Source organism: Anopheles maculipalpis, chromosome X (assembly GCF_943734695.1).
Source record: "Anopheles maculipalpis chromosome X, idAnoMacuDA_375_x, whole genome shotgun sequence".
In the NCBI taxonomy this organism is placed as follows: Eukaryota; Metazoa; Arthropoda; class Insecta; order Diptera; family Culicidae; genus Anopheles; species Anopheles maculipalpis.
This window is the reverse complement of record NC_064870.1, coordinates 440,092-460,584: the sequence shown is the minus strand read 5'-3', so window position 1 is coordinate 460,584 and position 20,493 is coordinate 440,092. Positions and strand designations below refer to the sequence as shown.

Genomic DNA, 20,493 nt, shown 5'->3' with positions numbered 1-20,493 from the left:
ATAACACACACGGACACATGGACACACTTCTAGCTTCAAAATGGTTGAAAAGGTGTCACGCTATCGTGTTCTACCGTGGGCTTTTCCACTTGTTAGCTCGTTTCGCCAAAAAAAAAAGCGCGACGAAAAAAGGCATCGGAATTCGATATTGGTCGGTGATGGAATTTAATTGAAATTTCCCTCTATCGCAACCATATCCACCTACCCCAAACTTTCCAGCCTACGTCCCGCGAGAATCGGTCGTCGGGGTTATCTACGGTCGGTTGCTAGTACCGAACGATACGCGCTTGTTTTGCATGTCGCTGCAATTCTAACAAGTTGCGTTCTATCCCAACCCCACTTTGTAGCAAATAATGCCCTTCTTCTCATCCTCTCTCTCTCTCTATCTCTTCACCTCTTCTGGTTATGATTCGATTTTCCACCCTCTTCAAACTGCCTTCATTTCCATATGCATTTTCATGTACACACATTGGCGATAAATCGAAAATGAGCCACCCTCGCCCGACACCCTTTCCTTCCAACCTCTATGAGGAGGGGTTGAGTTGATATAGCAAAGGATGCCGCCGATCCAGGTCAAAATTCGTGCATGTGCCTATTTATTATGCCGGGCAGATATTTTCATCAAAATCGCATAATAAATTCATACTCGACCAAACACCCGAACGGTGTGTGTGTGTCCTTTTGCTAGGACCCCTCTTCCTTCTCCTCCTCATCGGCTCCTCTCACCGAGCACTTCTACGTGCAAGGTTGTTTCGAGGTGGAAAGCAACGTTCTACCACTTTACCTGAGTGAACCATATTTGCATGCAATTTTTTAATTCATTTTTCTATGCTGCTACTTCTCTTTCGTCCTCTCTCTCTCTCTCTCTCTCTCTCTCTCTCTCTCTCTCTGTTGTTTGTTTTTCTTTGAAATCTATTTTCCATTTACACAGATCTTTCATTTTCATTCCGCAACCACTGACTCGTGAGACTAGATTTAGATTTTGGAGAAGTTCGCTTTTCCCTCTCTATTTTCATCCCTTTTACAGGGAGTTTTCATTTTATTTAAGAAAAAAAACAGCTCTCAATTCGATTATTGCTTCAGCAATAAAGCAAACAAACGCACTGGCATTGGGTGGCAAGCATAATAAAGCCACCCTTTTGTCTCACATGCCTGTGTCATCGCGAATATCGCAACAACAAGTTTTTACTTCGCTCTGGCCGCGGCCCCGTAGCTAGCCTAGAATTGATGAAAATTCCTGTTATTATTCATTATTATGCATAGCAAATAATGCACTAAAAGGATATTGCTTTTCCTTGTCTGCATTGTTTTTGTTCCTCGGAAGCACAAATATCGGTTTCTACGGACTTACATGCCACATTTTGTTTTCAATGAAATCTTTGTCCGTTTAAATTTAAATTTACATCAACGTTGCATTCTGTTTCATACTTTTTGTTGTTGCCTCCTTGTTCTCTAAAGCTTTAAAACATTTTTATTAAAAATCCCCCACCCGGCAGGTTGCTATCATTGCAGAGAAGTGCTCGCTTCGGTGCCCTTCGGTACTTTGTTGCATCATTGCACCGCGGTGTTTAAATATTCAAAGCACTTATGCAACTTGCCTCCACCCTTACGACCCCCCCCCCCCCCCCCCCCTTCCCATACTCTGCTTTAATCTGCCACAACTAACCCCTCTCGTCTCGTTTTAAAGGGCTTTTTCTTCGAGCGCGTCGTTCAATACACCGACCAATCGAGAAAGCGGTAGTGAAGTGCAAAAGCGACGATACAAAACAAAGCACACGAACAAGAAAAAAAAATCTAATAATAATCAAGAACCTTGTGCCTCACCCGAGCACGCAAAAACGGAAACCGGCTCGTTAGAATAAAACAATACTTTTGCGCCCGGTGCGGGAAAAGCGTAGAATGAGGAAAATTTGACCCATAGTTGACTTTCACAGCCGTGCCATTTCTTTCGCTCTCCATTTATTGTTTACCTTTGCAGCAGATGAGGGAAAAGAATGAAAAAGAAAGCCGCCACCCTCTTCACTACACCAGCATCTATTTGTTTTACCTTTTGCGTTCAGTGCCATTGCAGTATTTGCAGGGTTACTCTCTTGCAATGGATTTTCTGCACGAAGTTTTATCTTCCCAATAAAAAAAAAAAAATCATTCGATAATAGGCTTCTCACATTGGCGTTTTTTTAGTAAACTGGCTGGCTGGTTTTTTTGTGGCTTTCCTTACAAAACTGACAGGAAATAATAGTCACACGCACGGGAAATAGATTGATTTTCCGGGCCTCAATGTAGATGAATTGGCTCCACCAACTTGTTTGTGTTGGTCTCTTGCATCACATATACATGTAAATAAATTATTTTTCAGAAATTTTAAGTATTTAAAATATTTAAATATTTTTTAAATATCCTGATTTTCAGTAAACCTTTTTTCAATGGGAACGCTATACCCACTCTAGTTCGGTTTGTTTTGACGGAAACGCATGGCTGCTATTCTCCTCATACACGGTCGCGTAACACAATGGGGAAGCTTCGATGGTAGTGCCAGTTGTAGCGGGAGACAAAGGGTGGAATCTTCCTGCCGGAAGTTGACGATCAGCTATCATTTGATATCTCTGGGGGCTGGAATTTGTCAGAGTTCCCGGATGTGAGGGGCGCGGTGTTAGTGAACGCTCCAACGCCATGGGCTGCTACGTATGGCCGGAAGTTTCAAGAGCCTACATTCGACGCAGTACTGCTTACGCTATACTGCGTAAGCAGTAAATAAAATCGTGTATAATATTCAACATACCAGGAGAGCAGCCCTGCACAACATTATCTGCCCGTTTTTATCATTAGACCCGCCTTGAACCGATCGATCGATTGCGTGCATCGAAAGGTACAGTTCAAAGTGGGGAAACGTCCGGAGCAGCAAGAAGACAAACTACAATCAACACAAACTTTTGCCTACTTTTGTTGACTTCGTTTCTTTTTTCCTGTACCTCGATAGTTTGGCCTTTTTTCTTTATATTTTTATGCTATGTTTTTATGTGTTTTTTTCTTCTTCTTTATTTTTTCCTTTTCCCAACCTACCCTTTCCCGCTTCTGCTCATTGTCACACTGCGCTCTTCTCCATTTTTACATACGTTTACGTTCGCGATCATCCTTGCCTGCAAGCTACACTTGTGACACCTTGGCGCGACCATTTTTACAATTGCTACAAAATTGCCTTTGAACTGTCCTTTCCGTTCCTTAGTGCGACGACGACGACGAGGGCAAGCAAAAGTTTTCCAGAACGGATAAGCGCCAAAGCAGGAAGAATAAAAGCAGCAACAGCAGCAGAAAAAATGACAGAAACCCTTAATCACGCGGATATGCATAAATGCGACCACTTCAGCAACATCATAACACTGGTTCCGGGAGTAAACTTCGGAAATGAAAATCAACACGATAAAATTGTTGCGAGTTTTTCGCTTTTCTCTCTCGTTTTTTGGCATTCTGTTCCCTTTTTTTCTTTTAGCGTGGCGCAAAGTTTCGCCAAGAAAATGTCACGTCCTTGACTACTTCTTGTAATACTTATCGTGGGAAAAGTTTTGTCTCGACTAGTTGTTCCAGCACTAGCCGAAGTGGATACGGTGTGTGCTGTTTCGCCTATTTTTCTTGCTAAAGCAACGAGCTGCTAGGTCGTACTTGTTAGTTATATTTGCTTGGCAAGAGTTATTTGTAATACATTACTGGATAGTAAGCGTCCAGTGTAGCGTCATAACATTTGATAAACTTCATCCCTTCAGCGTATGTTTTTTTGATGTTTTTCTTCTGTAATTTACTTTATGTTCCAAACTACCTGCAGATGGAGTACAAAGTGAATAAGGCTTTCATTTCCCTTCGATTTTCCCATGGCGAAATTTTGTCGACAAAAATCCAAAACATCTCGCCTTATTAATGGCCGAATCCGACACACCTTATCAAGCTTGTTTCCTGGGACTTTCACTTGAAAGCTAAGCTGTTTCGCATAGCTTTTAATCATGTGGCTGCGTACTTGGCTTTCGACGTACGCAGCCATACACACGCAGCATAATCTTTATGCTCCTACTACACACGTGCGATGGTATGCGTAGCAACGCTTCCACGATACGAAAACGATGCGTGAGAGCGAGCATTGAACAAGAGCTCCAGGGTTGAGCACTGAAATTTGCGGAATTTTATTTTATAATAATTTTTCTATTGATGCTTCCCAGTTAATAGCGTTTTACCAGCCCATAAAACAAGCATCAGAATAGCGCGAACAAGGCAGGATTCAAAATGCACAACTTTCTGCAATAGGTTTAGAAAGCCGTCCGTCTCGGCACCTTTTCCGTTTACCTTCATCATGATCATTGGCTTGGATTCGGCACGGTTCGGGAGTTCCGTTTAGAATTTGCGGTAAATTCCTCAAGACGCTGAGAATTGTTAAACACTCAGTGTAGTCCAAAAAATCCAATCCATGCACGTACCTTTGTATTATAAAGGCAACCTCCATATTTATCGATCGAGTACTTTACTACTAGCTCCTTGCACTGGGTTGTTGCATCACTGTGTAGAGCGGCTCAGTTGCGCGTTGTTAACCACTGACGACGAAGCAGCTGAGAGCGATCGCTTCAAGGGAGAGCCTTTGCTTGGTAGAGAGCGTGTTGAGCTGTACATCGGTTGATCCCAACAACCCTTATTCGAACGCGTAAAGTCTTGACGAACAGTTGCGTTTGCGCTTAACAGCTTGCAGTGTTGGTGTATCTCCCTTTGATGGAAGTTTGAATCCTCAACGGATAAGGAAACGTGATCGTTCGTTAGGAGTTTGGTTATCAAGGTGTACAATTATCATAGATCTGCAATCAGCCAAGTCAGCGTACTTGCAGCGAAGGGTGGTGTATCTTTGGGCGTTCCGGTGACTTCAATCAGTCTCAATCCATCAACAATAGTCTGGGTGGCCGCCCTCACTGTTGCCGGCATCGCATCGAAGCTTCCCCCGAAACTAAACCACAACCAAGTGTGTGTGTGTGTGTGCAGTGTGATCAATTTGGTTTGCAGTAGGTTTGGATGTACGCCACGATTGTGTGATCGAGTGCTATTTGGGTTGGATGTGCGGTGGTAACCCAAACTTTCACCCGGCGTTTGGGCTATTAATCCATATTGCCGTTGAGCGACAATTTTCGACCTCCGCCAGCGCCAGTGAGTGGCGGGGACAGCGGAAGCAACAAGTGTGGTAAAGTGTGTGTGTGTGTGTCTCAAAAATAGAAACCTGTCGTTGCTCAGTTGCCACAAAGCAAAGGTGGTCCCAGTGAGCCGCACCAAGCAACTTCATCCGACACGGTGTACGGAAGCGTAATCGAATACCAAATACCCGTCAAAATGATGGCCGAAACGGTAGTGACGGTGGAGACACCGAACCGCAACGCAACTGGCACACCGGCGGCAACTCCGGCGGCGGGCCAGGCACAGGCCAAGCCGGAATCCAATCTCAACTGGCTGAAGTTCAACACGCAGTACTTCATCACCATCCCGGGCATATTGAAGATCGTACAGGTGGTAAGTACTCCCCCGTAATATGCTCGTTGCTCGTATTCCGCCGTCTAAGCGGGAAGATTTTTGTACCGTCGTCGTGCCACATGTTCGCCCACGAAAGCTCAGCGTCCGCTTCAAACGATAAGATTAGATAAAAAAAAGAGCAACCCAACCCCCTACCCTCCCATCCAGAATGGGAACGTTCGGGAAGTCGATTTTTGTTGGTTGAATCATTCGCGTAAAAGGGTGTTTCTGTGTGAGTTTGCGGTTTCGCATTTTTTTTTACGCAACACAATGGGGCGGCAAGTTTGATTGCACACTCCTCAAGCACACCTGCAACCACGCCTCAGGCAAAATCAAAGCCACCACTGGCTGGTTCGCTCATTTTCTATCGAGGGAAGTCAGCTGAGGTCCGCTGGAAGGAATAGCCTGTGTTTGCGCTGTCTATTCCCGCAAGTGGCCACCCACACTCACTGTATCTAATTGTGCTACATTGCACCAACCCAGTCCACCATCATGCAAGGCACCCACCTGTGTGTGTGTGTGTGGCTGTTTGGCGACCCTTTACAATTCGCCCTCTAAAATACGTTGCGACTGATTACGCAAAATTACTGTCGACCGTCGAAGCTAGACGAACGTGTTGGGCGGCCCAAGGTTGGGAATGTGCAACTGCACCCCTCGTTTAGCAGGTTGCTGGACGAGAATTCGAGTTTTGGGTGGTTCTATGGCTGAGACTGGTCTTTGCTGTATGGGACCGAGGGTAATGGAATGTATGTCACTGTAAATTCTTGCACGATCTCAGTAACAAGAAGTAGGAAACATTCTCAGCTGCTGAACGCGATGGAGCCTACTCCGAGGTTAGCGTGTAGGAATGGGGAGACATCTAGACCACCTTGTCCATAATACGTTCTACAAAATAAAATGAAATGAAGAAAACCTAGAGGATATTTGAAGTTACGAAACAACTACATAATAGCAATCCCTGGTAATTCTAATCGATGTCGAAAATAAACCGCACAGTACTTCAACTCCAGGTGATATAGGGGTAACAAAGAACAACCGGAAGATATTGATGACGGTGTAATGTTGACCTACACACTACAGCTTATCTGAGCTCGTCAAACTAACTACTGTTGTAGTGCAGACCAGTCAACAGGTATATCGATAGATAATAAGCGACTATCGGACACTCCTCTCTTTTACTGAAGACAGTATACTACATCCGAGAGTTGTCACATCCATTCTAATTGATGAGCTTCACTGACAGGCGACAACTCTCCGCACTTGGTACATATGTACGTCACCCTGCAAACTTCATATACTGCGTACAACCACACAACATTCCAAGACTTTTAAGCTAGCGCAAACGTTCTATCCGATCTTAGGATCCTTACTTTGTTGAACCTTAGCATCGATGTACAAGCCACACGCACCTGAGAGAGAGAGAGAGAGAGAGAGAAAGAGAGAGAAAGCCAGTGGGCAACACTCGACATAGCTTCCAGCTATCTAAAACCCATTAACCTCGTATCGTGGTGCGTGTGCCCCATTCCTAAACTGGTCATGCAACATTCTGTCCCAATACGCGCACCAAACCCTGCGTTCCCTCTTCCCTTTGCCCACTGCGTTCGCTTGTTAATCGGTCATTCGGGTCGGGTTTTCCTATTGCCTTTCGCTCGCATCGATCGATACCGGCCACGATACCACGTATCACGTATCCCGATCGTTCATTCTCCCGTGATAAACTCTCCCTAACGATTTGCTGGGAAGGTTTGCCGTGTGTGGCTTGCATGTAGTGTAATCGGGGGACGCCTAACCGATAGCTTCTTCATCTCTACCGGGTGGAAATCATTTTCTACTATCCTTTCTGCTTCGTCATCTTCGCACCTTCGACTGCTCTGCTGGTTGCTGCATCTTCGTGGTAGCAGCCTGCAGCCTTCTGCATGCCAGCGACCACTTATGCGATAAATTATCCCATTCACTGCCAGTCGCATACACACTCATTCACACAAACCCCATCCCACATCCATTGGTGGCTTTCTCTTCGGGCTCTCTGTTTTGAGCCTTTTTTGTTTTGATTTCGATCTTCGCTAGCGATCATTTGCAGACGGACGGCGAACCTTACATCCACGGAGTGCATTCGCCACAACATCCACGGAATGCTCATCAATGTTTCATTGTTTGTTGCTGTGTTGTTGGATCAAGTTCCTAGCTACATGCATTTTGAAACACCCCCTCCCCTAACCCCACCTGCGTACCCCCCTAGGGACAACAAGAACCCACTCCCACGCCGGCAAGAATGGGTTCAAATCACAGATGTTCTTCTGTTTTTCGCCTGTGTACCCTAGCGTGTACGATCGCCGATCACGCGCTCATGGCGGAGGTTGAGTGGCCTTGTTCGAGCGAAATAGTGCTCGCCAACACGTCCCATCATGCCAATTGCCCCGCTAGGCGATTCGTTACGCTCCATAAACCAAACGCTCGGGGAACGGTTCTCCATTTGCTGTTTTTTTTTTTTGTGTACGCCGCCAGCACGGTGCGACGACTGCTACGAAAACAGAATCGTAAGTGTTTTAAAGACATCTGTTTGGTTGTTTTGGAAAAATTTTTGATTCCAAGTTTGTGGGTTTCAGAGCTTGCAGCACCGGAAGGTTGTAGAGTCACACCCTTGCCAGAAGGGTTATTATCGCGTGTCAAATAATGGCTGTCTAAAGACTCTTCCTGCTATCTTAATTTGTCCCTCAAGAACAATTGTCAGCAGCGATTGTAAGCTTGGGTTTTTCCCCAACTCCTCAAATTAAACTCACGCACTGGCGCTCGTCGTCAGAATTGATGCAACGCAAACGCACCCTTGTCGCCTTGTCATGCTTTTTGTCTAGCGCACGTCCCGTCGCCACGTTTTGTGCCCGCAACCCGCGAACGAAACGTTAGCATTGCCGGCTAGAAACTATTGTAACGGGAACGGGTAATGGAGTCACTGTGACCCTATTCCAAGACCCCTATCCCGGGACACCGGATAGTAGACTCTGGAACAACCCATATTCGTAGCGTTTGTGTGTGTGTGTCAAAACCGGGAGGAAGCTGGTGGAATCGAGAGCAAGAATCGTATCCGTTAGGGGAGTTGTAAAAAAAACACACACCAGGGTCAGGTTAGAAACAGGTTTCCCTAAGGTTTCCCGCTATTATTCCCGCTCGCTCTATAGCACGCGTTCTTGTCTGATGTCTCTTTTTTGCTTTCCGTATTTTGAATGTCACACAGCCAATTTTCGATTCTGGGTGCCTGATGGGAGAAATTATGGTATGCTACGCTGCTATCCTACCACTCTTCGCCTGAACTCTGGCTCAAGCTCATTATGAGACATCCAGTATGGCGGACCATCCGGCCAAAGGGAAATCGTGTGACAGACGGACAAAAGAAAATGGCTGGATAAGACACACCGTTGTAGTTCATGTGAGGTTTCTCTATGGTAATCATGCGTGCGTGTGTGCTAGCTTTGTGGTCGTTGTCCTCTTGCTTCTCCCACACCACCACCACTTGAGGATACGTAGATATACTTCTTCTTTCTTTTTTTTATTATCATTTATCTATTTCCAACCCTTTCCCGAGCGATTCATTTGTGCGCTTACCCACCTTATCGCATTTTGTCACACAGGTGTGACTACACACACTCTTCACACCCTTGATTTCCTTCTCTGGCCTGCTGCTTTTACCCTTTCGATTTGTGGTCGGTTGCATACGCGCACTGCAGAGGAAACCCGCTGCAGAAAGAGTGAAACACGAAAGGGCCAAAAACAAGAAAGAAAAAACATCACCCAACAAACCCCTCCAAACAATCGCTAAACCACACACACACAAACAGACGCACGGGATGACGAGATGGAAACGTGTCAAATAAGTTTTCTGCTGCACACCACCCACCCATTGACTCGTCCCATCGCACGCCCTCACGGGGCGATACTCCAAAATTCGACGGCAACAGAAAGCACTGTCTTTAGCTCGGTGTTGTGGACCAAACCAGTGCTGCTGCCAGCACTGATCACCGTTTTCTTTTCACTATGGTACACCCCCGGGCGGCACAAACCTTACCGCTACCGGGGACACAACACGCCCATCCCTTTCCCTTCGAGTGGTAAGAAAGTGGGCTAAACGGTTTTTTTCTTCTTTTTTTGCGGCCACCAACGGGAACCCGGGTCGGTTGTTGCACAGGGCAGTGAAGCGTGCTGCACGACAACAACGCACGAAAGTCGGGTTGGGGTGAGGGTTGAAGTAGGGGAAAACTTTCTCCCCCCCCCCCCCCCCCCCTTCCCGCTAGGTATGCAGCTGATGAGCGCGACAAGATTGTGATGCTTAGGAGAGGAGTTGTTGGAGACTCTTGCGTCGTTCCCGTGTGTAAGACGTCCCAGTTGCTGCACCGTGTCAGAGTCAGCAAGTTCTTTACACGCGAAAAATGTCCGGATGATAAGAGAGAATACAAAAAATACCAGAGGCTACTGATAAACGCCTTACTGTATCGATCTTTGGGACTTGTTAGGTTTAGACACCAACTACGAGGCATCAACGTGGACCTAGTAGGTCTTCAAGCAAAGAAAAGAGAAGCTTTTGACCATTTCTAAACTGCGACTGACACCTGGACAGCTGGAACTATTCTGCTGCATCTCGAAATCCTCCTGTAAAGCGCAGTGCTTAGGCTTGTGCTATAAGTAGACTGGAAATCTGAACGAAATCTCGCTCTAAATAAATCACCGTAAAAAGCCTTATACAGTTCTGTATCGTTAAACAACCTTATCACGTGCTAAATCGAACCAGTTACAATGATTGAGCAGTTAGAAACGCTGTAGAAAACGGGGTGTAAGCATCCAAACACGATTTAGCAGTATTTGCACTTGCTAATCAGCTGCGGCGGCTGCTGCTTAGGACCTTTAATATTTTTGCGATTTTGCATCATAAATTAACCTATATCCGCACACACGCATCCACGTCTTGCTGGAAACAACAAAGCGTCGTGTGAAAGCGTTCCACCCTGCAATCGTACAATCGACGCAGTTAGTCATCCCGTTGCGCAACCGTTTACAAATGTCCAGTAATATGCACACGCCAGTGTTCGCCCCCCCGAGGGCGGGTTTTTGTGCTGCAATTCTATTATTTGCTGCCCGGGTTATGTGTGGGTTGGTGTAGTCGACCAACCGCACCGTGCGGCATACAGTGGCTGCTAGAAGTGTGCCGCAAAAATAATAAATTCCGCTACCAACTGCACGACGGTGTCCGCGCTTGTTTGAAGTTACTACCACCCAAACACGTCCCGTGTCGTACTAATTTCGCTGCACATATGCATGCCAAAATAGCACGGAGTAGCAGTGGCCACGGAATGCAAGGTCCAGCTGTTTCGAGTTCGAATTTTGTGAGGGCTGCCAAGCACTTCATTTCAATGATTGATCGAAAACATCGGCATGGCGTGCGAGAGTGCGAAGAAACAGGGCGTGCTTTGACACCTTGTTTCCTGGAAGCGTTATCAACTGATCCCCAAATCGGGCGCGAAACCCTCGATTTGGTAAACGCGGTTCTCACACACTCGTAAACGTCCACGCCAGCCGATCGACTGTCCACAGGTGCTGCGATGGTTAGCACCTAGTTTGAAGCAACTCGCGCCCCGTGTGTTCCGGTGTGCTCTGCCTGCTAATTAGACACCGCATGCACACAGTCACACGTTACGGCGAGGCGAGCGTGGCGATAATGTTCCTATTTGTTTCGGTTTGGTGCTTGTGGTGCGGTTTATGCGACAGGATGACTAACTTACCGGCTGCCCAACATTGAGGTGTGACATACATTGAACACAATCTGCCCGAAAGATTGGGGTAAGACTACGTTCCAAGAACAAACCATTTACATCATTGGAGCTAAGCTACGGCAAAGTGCCCCTCGCACCAGGCAGATGTGTTGGGGAGCGGGGGAGGGGGGGGGGGGGGGTTTAAGGCTATTGGGTCGCTTCGAATCTCGCATCTTCATTTATGGAGCGTTCAGTCGACTCTGGCGACATTTGCGAGAATCTCCAACCGTCGTAGGTTGGGGCGACATCACCTTGCTGTGACGTCACCGTCCATATACTGCTGGAACGCACACACGGTCATCCCGAGCGCATGACTTCATCTCACTCTGGTTCAATTAGTGTGTGGCGTCAACTGGTTGGGATGCGAAGAATTCGGAAAAGTACAGCACACCAATGCCTCGCTTTAACGCAGGGAGCACGACGATAGCAATTGACTTTCGGTGGGATCACAAGTTTATGTAGATAGGATCGTATCGCGCTCTTCTCCTTTCCTATCTGCTTTTAATAAAATTAACCTGCCCTTCTATTCTGCAAGGTGTTCGGCATCATCTGCATGGCGTGCGCCTCGCCAGCTCTAATCGGTGGCACTCACTTCTTCCTGTTTGCGGTCGTCACCTTCTTCATTGCCACGCTGCTCTGGACGTTCGTCTATCTGCTCGGCATCCGTGAGGTCCTAAACCTGCCGATCAACTGGATACTGACGGTAAGTTGTGATCGAGTGCATCCAGCGGGTGGTGCCCTACACCCTTCGGATTCATCACTGCGTATCTAACGCGTTTGTTCTGCAGGAGCTGATCAATACGGCGATCGCGACACTGCTGTACTTCATCGCCTTCATCGTGCAGCTGGCTTCCTGGTCGAACTTGTACGGGCGCGGGCGCGGCTCCAACATTGCAGCCGGTGTAAGTTTTTCGTTTTCACAAGGGTGCTGCTTGTTTTACACTGCCTGTCCTCCTTTCTTCCCTCCCCAAGGTGTTTGGTTTGTTCAACTTCCTCGCGTACGCGGCCGGCACGTACTTCCTGTACGTGGAGCACCGATCGGCCGGCGTGTAAAAGGGAGCGTTCGGACAGAGGGGTGCTGTCATCCGCAAACCGGAGAACTGCCCGGATGGTTCGCCTGCGTTGGGAGTTGGGAGACGGCCACGGAACCAGCCAGTATGGGCAACGAAACAGGTGCAGCAAAATGGAAAACGCCAATGGAAAACCTCAACCCAGTCACCCGAAACTGTACGCGTTTATATATTAGACATATATTTTAGTAATTTTTGTTTTTCTCTTCATGCTGTAAGATGTAAGAACTCATGGCGCAATGAGGCAACCACAAGGTTTTGTAAGCGGAACGCAACCGACGGAACGGGGAAGATTTTCTATTTTATGATCCAACCAAGATTTTGGACATGGCACACCGAAGAAAACGCGCTTGAGAGCCAAAAACCGGGAAAAAGAATGTGCCACCGAGCGGATCACCGGTAGTAGCATCCGTGCAGCTGTACAGCATTGCTTTGTTTCACTTTCATTTAACACTTGTAACAAAATTTGTTTGCCGGGCTTTAATTCCGTGTTTCCATCACGTTTTATCGCCCCTTTTTTGTTCGTTCGAACCCTAGAAAACCTCAAGCTAGTTTATTTACATTAAAAGCATCGCAGATGCGCTGCTCACGCTGGTGGATTGTTTATGTTCGTATTCTTTGACAGCATTTTCTAGTGCCCGCGGTATGTAGTATCATCGGTTCCCCGATGGTAGCCGCTCCTCCATTCGAAGCATCGTTTCCTTTCTATTATGCTTTTTGAGTCTAAAAGATTTCCTTTGTTTAAAATAACCCAAGTGTGTGCGTGTCGCCGTGTATGTGTGCCAGGGGAATTGGAGGGGGGGGGGGGGGGTGTATACGCACCATAGTAAAACAATCCATCCAGTGGCGAAACGCCAAACCTTGGAGGCAATCAAAATGGAAAGCATGCTGCACATAAAAACAACCATTGTGTGCCGGAAAGACGCCCGAAGTGCATCGATGCGGACGCTTTATCATAACGATTAGGATTGCTTTTTGTATTTATCTTTCTTTTTTTGTTCGATACTCGTGTCATTGTAGTGCGTTAAATTTAACCCTTTTCGGTTGATGCGTCCCAAAAGCAGTGGTTTTTTCGGACGAATTGAAAAATATCTTGGCTCGTTGAGTGCGTCTGTGTTCCGTCGTAAGGGAAGTAATGTAGTACTCGTAAAATACGTCCAACAAATGGGCCATTTTCTTCGCTATAGTATTAATTATTGGACAATCCGCTAATCCGAGTTCTGCCTGCTGCCTAACCACGCACATCCCTAGTCCTCAGGGGGAAGAGACAGTAATCAAGCCGGAAACCGGCAAACCGGTGACCGTCATTACCACCAAACGAACGAGAACGCACAAAAACACAATTATAATGCATTTTCCAAACAGAGCCTACATTAATGCCGCGAAACCGTTGATCGAACGGCCGAGCCCTGCTAGTTTAAAAAAAATCCTCACCACAGGGGTTTCGCTACAGCCTCCGGGTGTGAAATCGTTTGTTGGTGAAGCAGCCGCTTCCGGGGAGAGGGACGCGCTCAATTTACAAGCGCGTTGCGCGGAAGCGGACGCAGATAAATCGAAAGCCCGGGACCGGAAAATGAAAGTACTCGATCAAAGCCAAAAACAAAAACCAATCACGAAGCACGAAAGTAAAACCCTGTAGAAGACATTTTGGGTTTGTGTGTGTGTGTGTGTGTGTGTGTGTGTGTGTGTGTGTGTGTGTGTGTGTATTCGTTTTCCAATTCGACCTTTTCCACACACAAAAAAACGGCAAACTACGGACAAAACACACACACACAAACACGCATTCGAATCAGTGAAAATAAGATAATTAACCATTAATTTAAAAAAAAACGCCCTGAATTTTGATACGCGCGGTCCCTTTCGGCACGTCCCAGTGTTTGTAATGAATTTCTTTCAAATGAGTTTTAACTTTTTCCTCACCATAAGGCGCCCCACAAATCAGTTGAGCCAACGTTCCAGGCCAGGCAGACTAGCAAAACGAAAAGGGAAATTACATTCAAGCGGAACCGGTCGTTGTCGCTCTATTTGTTTAACAGCAAAAAACAACAAACTGTAAATCTTATTCTGCATATGCCAAAACGGTATTTAGAATGTAAGAACGAAAACGCTCACGAGTGTGTGTGTGTGTGTGTGTGTGTGTGTGTGTGTGTGTGTGTGAGAGAGCAGGATAGCGAGAAAACGATCACTAAGTGTGCAAGAGCGCCAATTACTAATAACAATTCTAATGGTGCGATGAAGAAATTTCATTCGAAATACAATTTTAAAAAATTATGAGAGAAGAAAAAATATTACTACCTCCCCACTCCCTTGCTTTACCACCCTCGAAGGTAGAGGAAAAGTCGCCATCGCTAGGCAATAATCGTATTAATTTCCCAGTTGCGAAGGAAAGCCAAGCCAAGCCATCAAAACAAGTACGAGAACCCAATCACCTACAATTGTTGTAAAAGGGAGTAAGATAGATAGTCCAACTAGTGCGACAACAACTCCACTCCCCCCCCCTCTCACCCCACCCCACCAGCATCCCCACAGACATCGAAATCGTTGTAGGGATGAACTGCTGACGACGCGTTATATGTTGTACGTTGTATGTGTGCACAGTCAATAATAATTTTATGTTACAGTGTTTGACGCGTGTTTCAATTATTGCTCCAATTAATTATTATTATCCAATTAATTATCCAATTATTTTCGATCGAATTACAATCAATTTTCTGTTTGGTTCTCTCAAAATAATAAAGCTTTTAAAATTATTTTCATCACAAGCTTCACTGTGCACCACAAATTCGACAGCGGAAACCCCTGCCAGAACGCTACCCAGCCCACAAACAAGTCTGTTTTAAAACAAAGCTGTACAGTACGCAGAGAAAATGCCACCTTTTTTGCAATAAACGAACGCATCCCGCCACGGTGGATGCGTTTCGGATCGCACTTTGGCGTTTGCTGGTATGCACTCAGGACCAAACCCAAAGTTTTACGGACGCCTGAGTTTGTGGCATCCACAGCCCAGCTAGCAATGACGGGAGGGGGATTCACTTCAAGTGTACTTTGATTTGGTTGTCGTTAACCGGACTGCATACTGGACTGGCGCGACTACACGCAAGTGCACACTAATGTCACAATATGTTTATCGATCCACTCCTGCATATCGAGTGCTATTTGCTTCATTTCGTTCGCATTAATGCTGCTGGTGTTAGTACGGGTGTTCAACAGGCTAAGTGCAACATTGCACCCTGCTACCCCAACTGCAGTGCGGGAAGTGAGCAGTAAACAACTGCAACAAAACATCCCCACAAGTTAAGGAGAAAGCGTGCTGCTGGATGTGGCTTTTGACGAAATTATCAATAATAAACGAGAGAGAACAATTTGGCGTGTTCATCGCTGCAACACGGATTAGGGATTCGTACCTACAGGTTTGCTTTTGCTCGGGGTCAGCGTGTTATTGTAGGTGAACGCTCACGTTAACGCAATCGGTGGTGCCCCTGTATCTTATCGTTATCAGTGATCAACAAAGTCATTACTTCCTTTCGAACTGGAAAAAAAGTGGATGATATTATTTTGGTACTATTGAAACAGAAACAAACTAATAAAAATCCCCCTTTTTTGTACAGTGATGAGCACAAGAAATGTAAATGTAACAAAATTATTCATTTTTTACCATCGAAATTTGTTGTATTGTGTTTGGTTGCATACATTCTGGTGTAAATGAATCAAAATAACACATCGGGGCATCGGCCGTTTTGAAAATAATAATTTAATTGCAAGTCAAACTTTCACACAATTAATTTCCATTTACGGCAATACGGCGGTAAACCGTAGTACTAAAATTTAAATAAAATAAATAAGAATACGCCAACGACAGCGTTGGCGTCGGGTTCGGGGTGTTTGGCGGGTTCAGTCTCGGGAGTAGTGAAGTCCCTTTCGCTGCTGCAGGATAGAGCTTGTCAATCATCCTTTGATTGGACTTTGACTAGAGTGAGCTTGGAATGTCATTGCTGGACTGCACTGGAGAACACTGCACGAAGACAAATAAATGTTCGGAATTCGAATACAACCAACCACCATCAATACAATAGCCACACTAATAGTACCGGACCATCAGAACGCACATCATCCACCAATGCATCATCATCATCATCACCATCACAACAACCATAACCGAGTATGCCCGGGATAAGGCAAAGAATAAGGAGGAAATGCTTTATAAATCTGTAAAAATCTAATCAACACAAACGGTGTTGACAATACGGCACTGGACCGTAATAATCAAATATAAATAAATAAATAAAAATAAATAAGAATAATTTCCATTTACACGTTTCCGTCACACACTGTACGCTACAGAACGCACCGCATACGATTGTATAGGTAGGTCAGGTTAAAACAAAAGTCATGCACGAGTGTTCAGTTCAGTTCAGTTCAGTGTTCAGTTGCGTCTTTGCACGAAGCGTTATTAGTGGTTCTGCTGTTCCACCCTGCTGCCCTGAAACCACCATCTAGAATCAACCATTTTGTGCCGGAATGACCGGAATATTTGCACATCTTTCACCCGGTGAGCCAGGGCTGGTGAACAAGCCGCCGCCATCGGACGACCATGTGGTGGACGTGCCGGTAATCGGTGCTACCGCTACCGCTCCGACCAGTGTGCCGGAAAACTCCAGCCGTTTGCGTGCGGCCTTTGGCGGTCTGTACACGATGAACCGTGCCGGCATCCGGAACCGCATGAGACTGTTGCAGCTGGTAAGGGACACATTTCAACTGATTTCGTTCGTGAGGTTCCATAAGCTAAACGCCCGCTTGTTTACCCCCCCACCCCAACCAGCTACTGTCGATCTTTGCGTTAGCCTTTACCCGGCCACAGTACAACGAGGGGTTCCAGTGGATTGCGCTGTTTGTGCTGTGTCATTCGTTCGTGTTTTCGTTCGTACTTTTCTGGGACCGGCGATGCTGTGGAACGATCGTCCGGGCCCTGCTGCCGCTGGTTAACTGGCGCCGGCTGGAGCTGTACTATACCGGCGGTGTCACGCTGGCCCTCTACGTCCTTTCGTGCGGACTAATGTTTGCCCCCAAAGGTTACGGTGGGACGGTCACGCTCAACTGGACATCGGCCATCTTTACGCTGCTGACCGCACTGGTGTACGGCGGCGAAACCTGGGTCCAGCTCCGTGACATCTACGACGGCCGTTCGCTTAATGTTCAGTGATACTACGCCATTAAACGCTTTACTTCATGGTTTAGAGAAAAAGAAAAAAAAAGCCAATCAGTGTAGCGCTTGTTAAGCTTATGCGAAAGCTTTCATTCGCGGTTGCAGCGTACCGCCATCTAGCGGTAAACTATGTACTTACACCGTTGCACGTGGCACACGTGTGTTGAACGCAATAAATATTAGCTGTGTGCTTCAACAATTACCTTTTTCTCGAATATTAAAACTAAAAGAAAAGATATTGAATCACACAGTTAGTGTGACAACAGTTGGATATTAACAATACATCCTATAGGTTACATTTAGGTAAGATAAACAGAGCCGATGCTTCAAGGCGTACCTGTTCTGCATTCTCAAACAATTCAACGTTCATCATTACTCCTCTAGCTGATGTGTGTTATGGCTCACCATCGCGGACCGAAGTTAAATTTAACTTCCAGCTTGTTGTTTCCATCTCAACAACCACACGATAGTGCACAGGCGCTCACCGAAAAGGCACGAAAATTGGGGGTGAAAAATATGTACCCACTTGGGATTCGCTTGGTAGAAAATGCATCTGCACTTCAAGAACCGATGCTGTATTGGGGCAACAAGTGAGCCGAATGGTTTGTGAGCAAGTGTGCAACCGCACCACAAGCGAAACAGACTTAGAAAGTCTTTATTTACCCCACAAAAACGAAGTAGAAAGCGTCCGGGGACTCTGGAGTAGGAGCTAGACTAGACGGCGCGACAGCCTGGTTGCCTGGGAGGAATCGTCAGGATATTACAGAAAGTTTCATCCAACCCGCCTTTCCCTCCCTCTCTCCCTCCATTTCAACGGCACACACTGTTCTTTAAACACGCTCGCGCGAACACAGACACACACAAATAGGCAGCGACCGTGACGGTGAAACATTGAGTGAAGCGTAACTGCGAGGACGCACCTTAGCGGCACACCTTCGGTCAACTGCCGTTGGCTACCCTTGCGCTCCAACTCCAGTACCGGAAAATCTCTTCGCCCGTTGCTTAAGGTTGCTAGAAGCGGTCTATCGGCAGTCCCTGTCACGGTGCTCGGCTGCAAGAATTACCGAATCCGATAGGAATGTAAACAACGCTTCCTCCTGACCTGTGAAGAGCTGATGCGTCATCGATTACCTTACCCCCGTATGATATCATGCTCGAGAGGTTGTGCATTCTCGCAACAAGTGTTGAGGAATATATGCAATCTCTTCGGCGATTTATTGTTTGAGGAGGCAGAATTCCGAACCAAATTTTAATGACATCATCGCCGAGTGAGACACGTTTGTCGACGAAGAAAGTAAAACAACATGTGGCGTTTACAAACGAACTACCAGATCTAAGGCCCCAGGAACATAACGACTTAAAATACAACAAGTTGTTTTTTTTCGGTGTCTGGTTCTGGGGGATTGTTTGGCTTTTTTTCTCTCTCTCTAATCTCGCTCTATCCTTTGTTTTTCCTACCCATTTATGTCGATCAATTTGTCCCTTCGCACTGTGGGTTTCCAAAAATCCCCAGCATACGGCAATAAGGGTCGCGGCGTCTTGCAAGTGGGCATCGCCAATTTCACTCTCGTTTTAACGCTCCCGCCACCCGATAGACACACACACACACATACACACGAACGCAACCATATTGGAGGGTGTGCATCAGACCTCACCCAAGCAGTCGGGTTCAGTCGTTGTTGTACGCTTCGCTCGTGTGGACTACGTTTGGACACTAGTTGCCTTCAGAGTGCGTGTTGCGAGTCCAGTTGTTTTGTTTTTAAAACTCCAGTGTCAGTACTACTACTGGAAAGTGTTCACGTCTGCCATCAATCAACCGGTAGTGTATCAATCAAAAATCTAGTCGTACTAAAGCAAGAGGACAAAGTGTACTTCATTGAGTGACCATGCAACCTGTTGGGTGTTACTTCAACGAAACTTTTTGAACGGTTCTTGGTAGAGAATGCTGGACATACATTTCAACCGTCGTGGGTGTCCAAATATATGGTTGTGATCCAATTCGTTTGAGTGTGCTAGGTCTCCCAAAAGGGGGAAAACTTCTAGATTTTCACCCTTCCTTCTCAGCCGAATAGTAGATGAAAATATAGTTCTCCAACACGCAAAACCAACCCCCCGCAAACACCCCTGTTACAGTGAATTTTATTTATTTGTTGTATTCTTTTGCGTTGCTCCCTCTCGTCGATGATGTCAGCCAGCAACTGCGTGGGGGGGGGGGGACGATGTTGGAGTTTTATTTTTAAACTCCGCGTGTTTGTTGCACTGACCGCCGATGAGGTATGAATCGGTTTGGGTGGAGTTTTACCTTATTCCCAATACCGATTTGAATCTCGACTTTGGTGAGACGTTATTATTTAACACGGCACGGTACAGAATTTTCCATTTGTTTTGATGGATCACCTTGCAATGGTACCGAAGCGAGCGTTTGCAATAACAGATTGTGCTTGCTCGGACGCACGACTCCAGGAGTCATTGTTGACAACGAATTGTTGTCTACACCGCACGCATCCTTGACACGCTTTTCCTAATATGGAGATCGATTCGTGCGTTCGTGCTGATCTCTTCGTCGCTTTGGACCTCGAGTGTAGTATTCCGTACCGCCGAACACTTCGATTGTCGTCTCTCGTCTTTCGGCGGGATGGTTTGAAGGACGACCGGTGTGGTGAGAAGACCTCCGCACGGTGCAGTTCCCCGCCAGAAAAAGGGGGAGATTGTTTCCGGTTCGTGACAAAATACGATGCGTCATCGATGCACGAAAAAGGTTCCATTCGATCATCATACCATTCTTGTGCATGATCTCCTTATCGCCGTCTTTGCAAGTGGCGGTGCTTCTTATCGCTGTAGATTGCAACACTTTTTATAAAGCATTTGACAGTGGATGTGCAGTTGATGTGCA

The 20,493-nt window shown here is 46.3% G+C and overlaps 4 protein-coding genes across 4 annotated transcripts in view; 3 read left to right on the top strand and 1 right to left on the bottom strand.

Moving 5' to 3' along the window:
- LOC126557930 (UNC93-like protein MFSD11) overlaps nt 1–20,493 on the top strand; it is a 240,393-nt gene that overhangs the window by 114,059 nt on the left and 105,841 nt on the right. The gene's annotated exons all lie outside the window — the stretch shown is intronic.
- The window catches only part of LOC126556714 (protein GPR107), a 381,205-nt gene that overhangs the window by 281,343 nt on the left and 79,369 nt on the right, over nt 1–20,493 (bottom strand). The gene's annotated exons all lie outside the window — the stretch shown is intronic.
- Nucleotides 5,346–12,408, top strand: LOC126560887 (CKLF-like MARVEL transmembrane domain-containing protein 4). The gene is made up of 4 exons (XM_050216840.1): nt 5,346–5,529; nt 11,863–12,030; nt 12,116–12,229; nt 12,300–12,408. Exons 1-4 carry the CDS (start codon nt 5,353–5,355, stop codon nt 12,378–12,380), a joined length of 540 nt encoding a protein of 179 aa, XP_050072797.1. The 5' UTR covers nt 5,346–5,352; the 3' UTR covers nt 12,381–12,408.
- Nucleotides 16,916–17,597, top strand: LOC126560747 (uncharacterized). Its single transcript, XM_050216705.1, has 2 exons — nt 16,916–17,134; nt 17,217–17,597. The coding sequence occupies exons 1-2, from the start codon at nt 16,916–16,918 to the stop codon at nt 17,595–17,597; spliced, it is 600 nt and encodes a 199-aa protein (XP_050072662.1).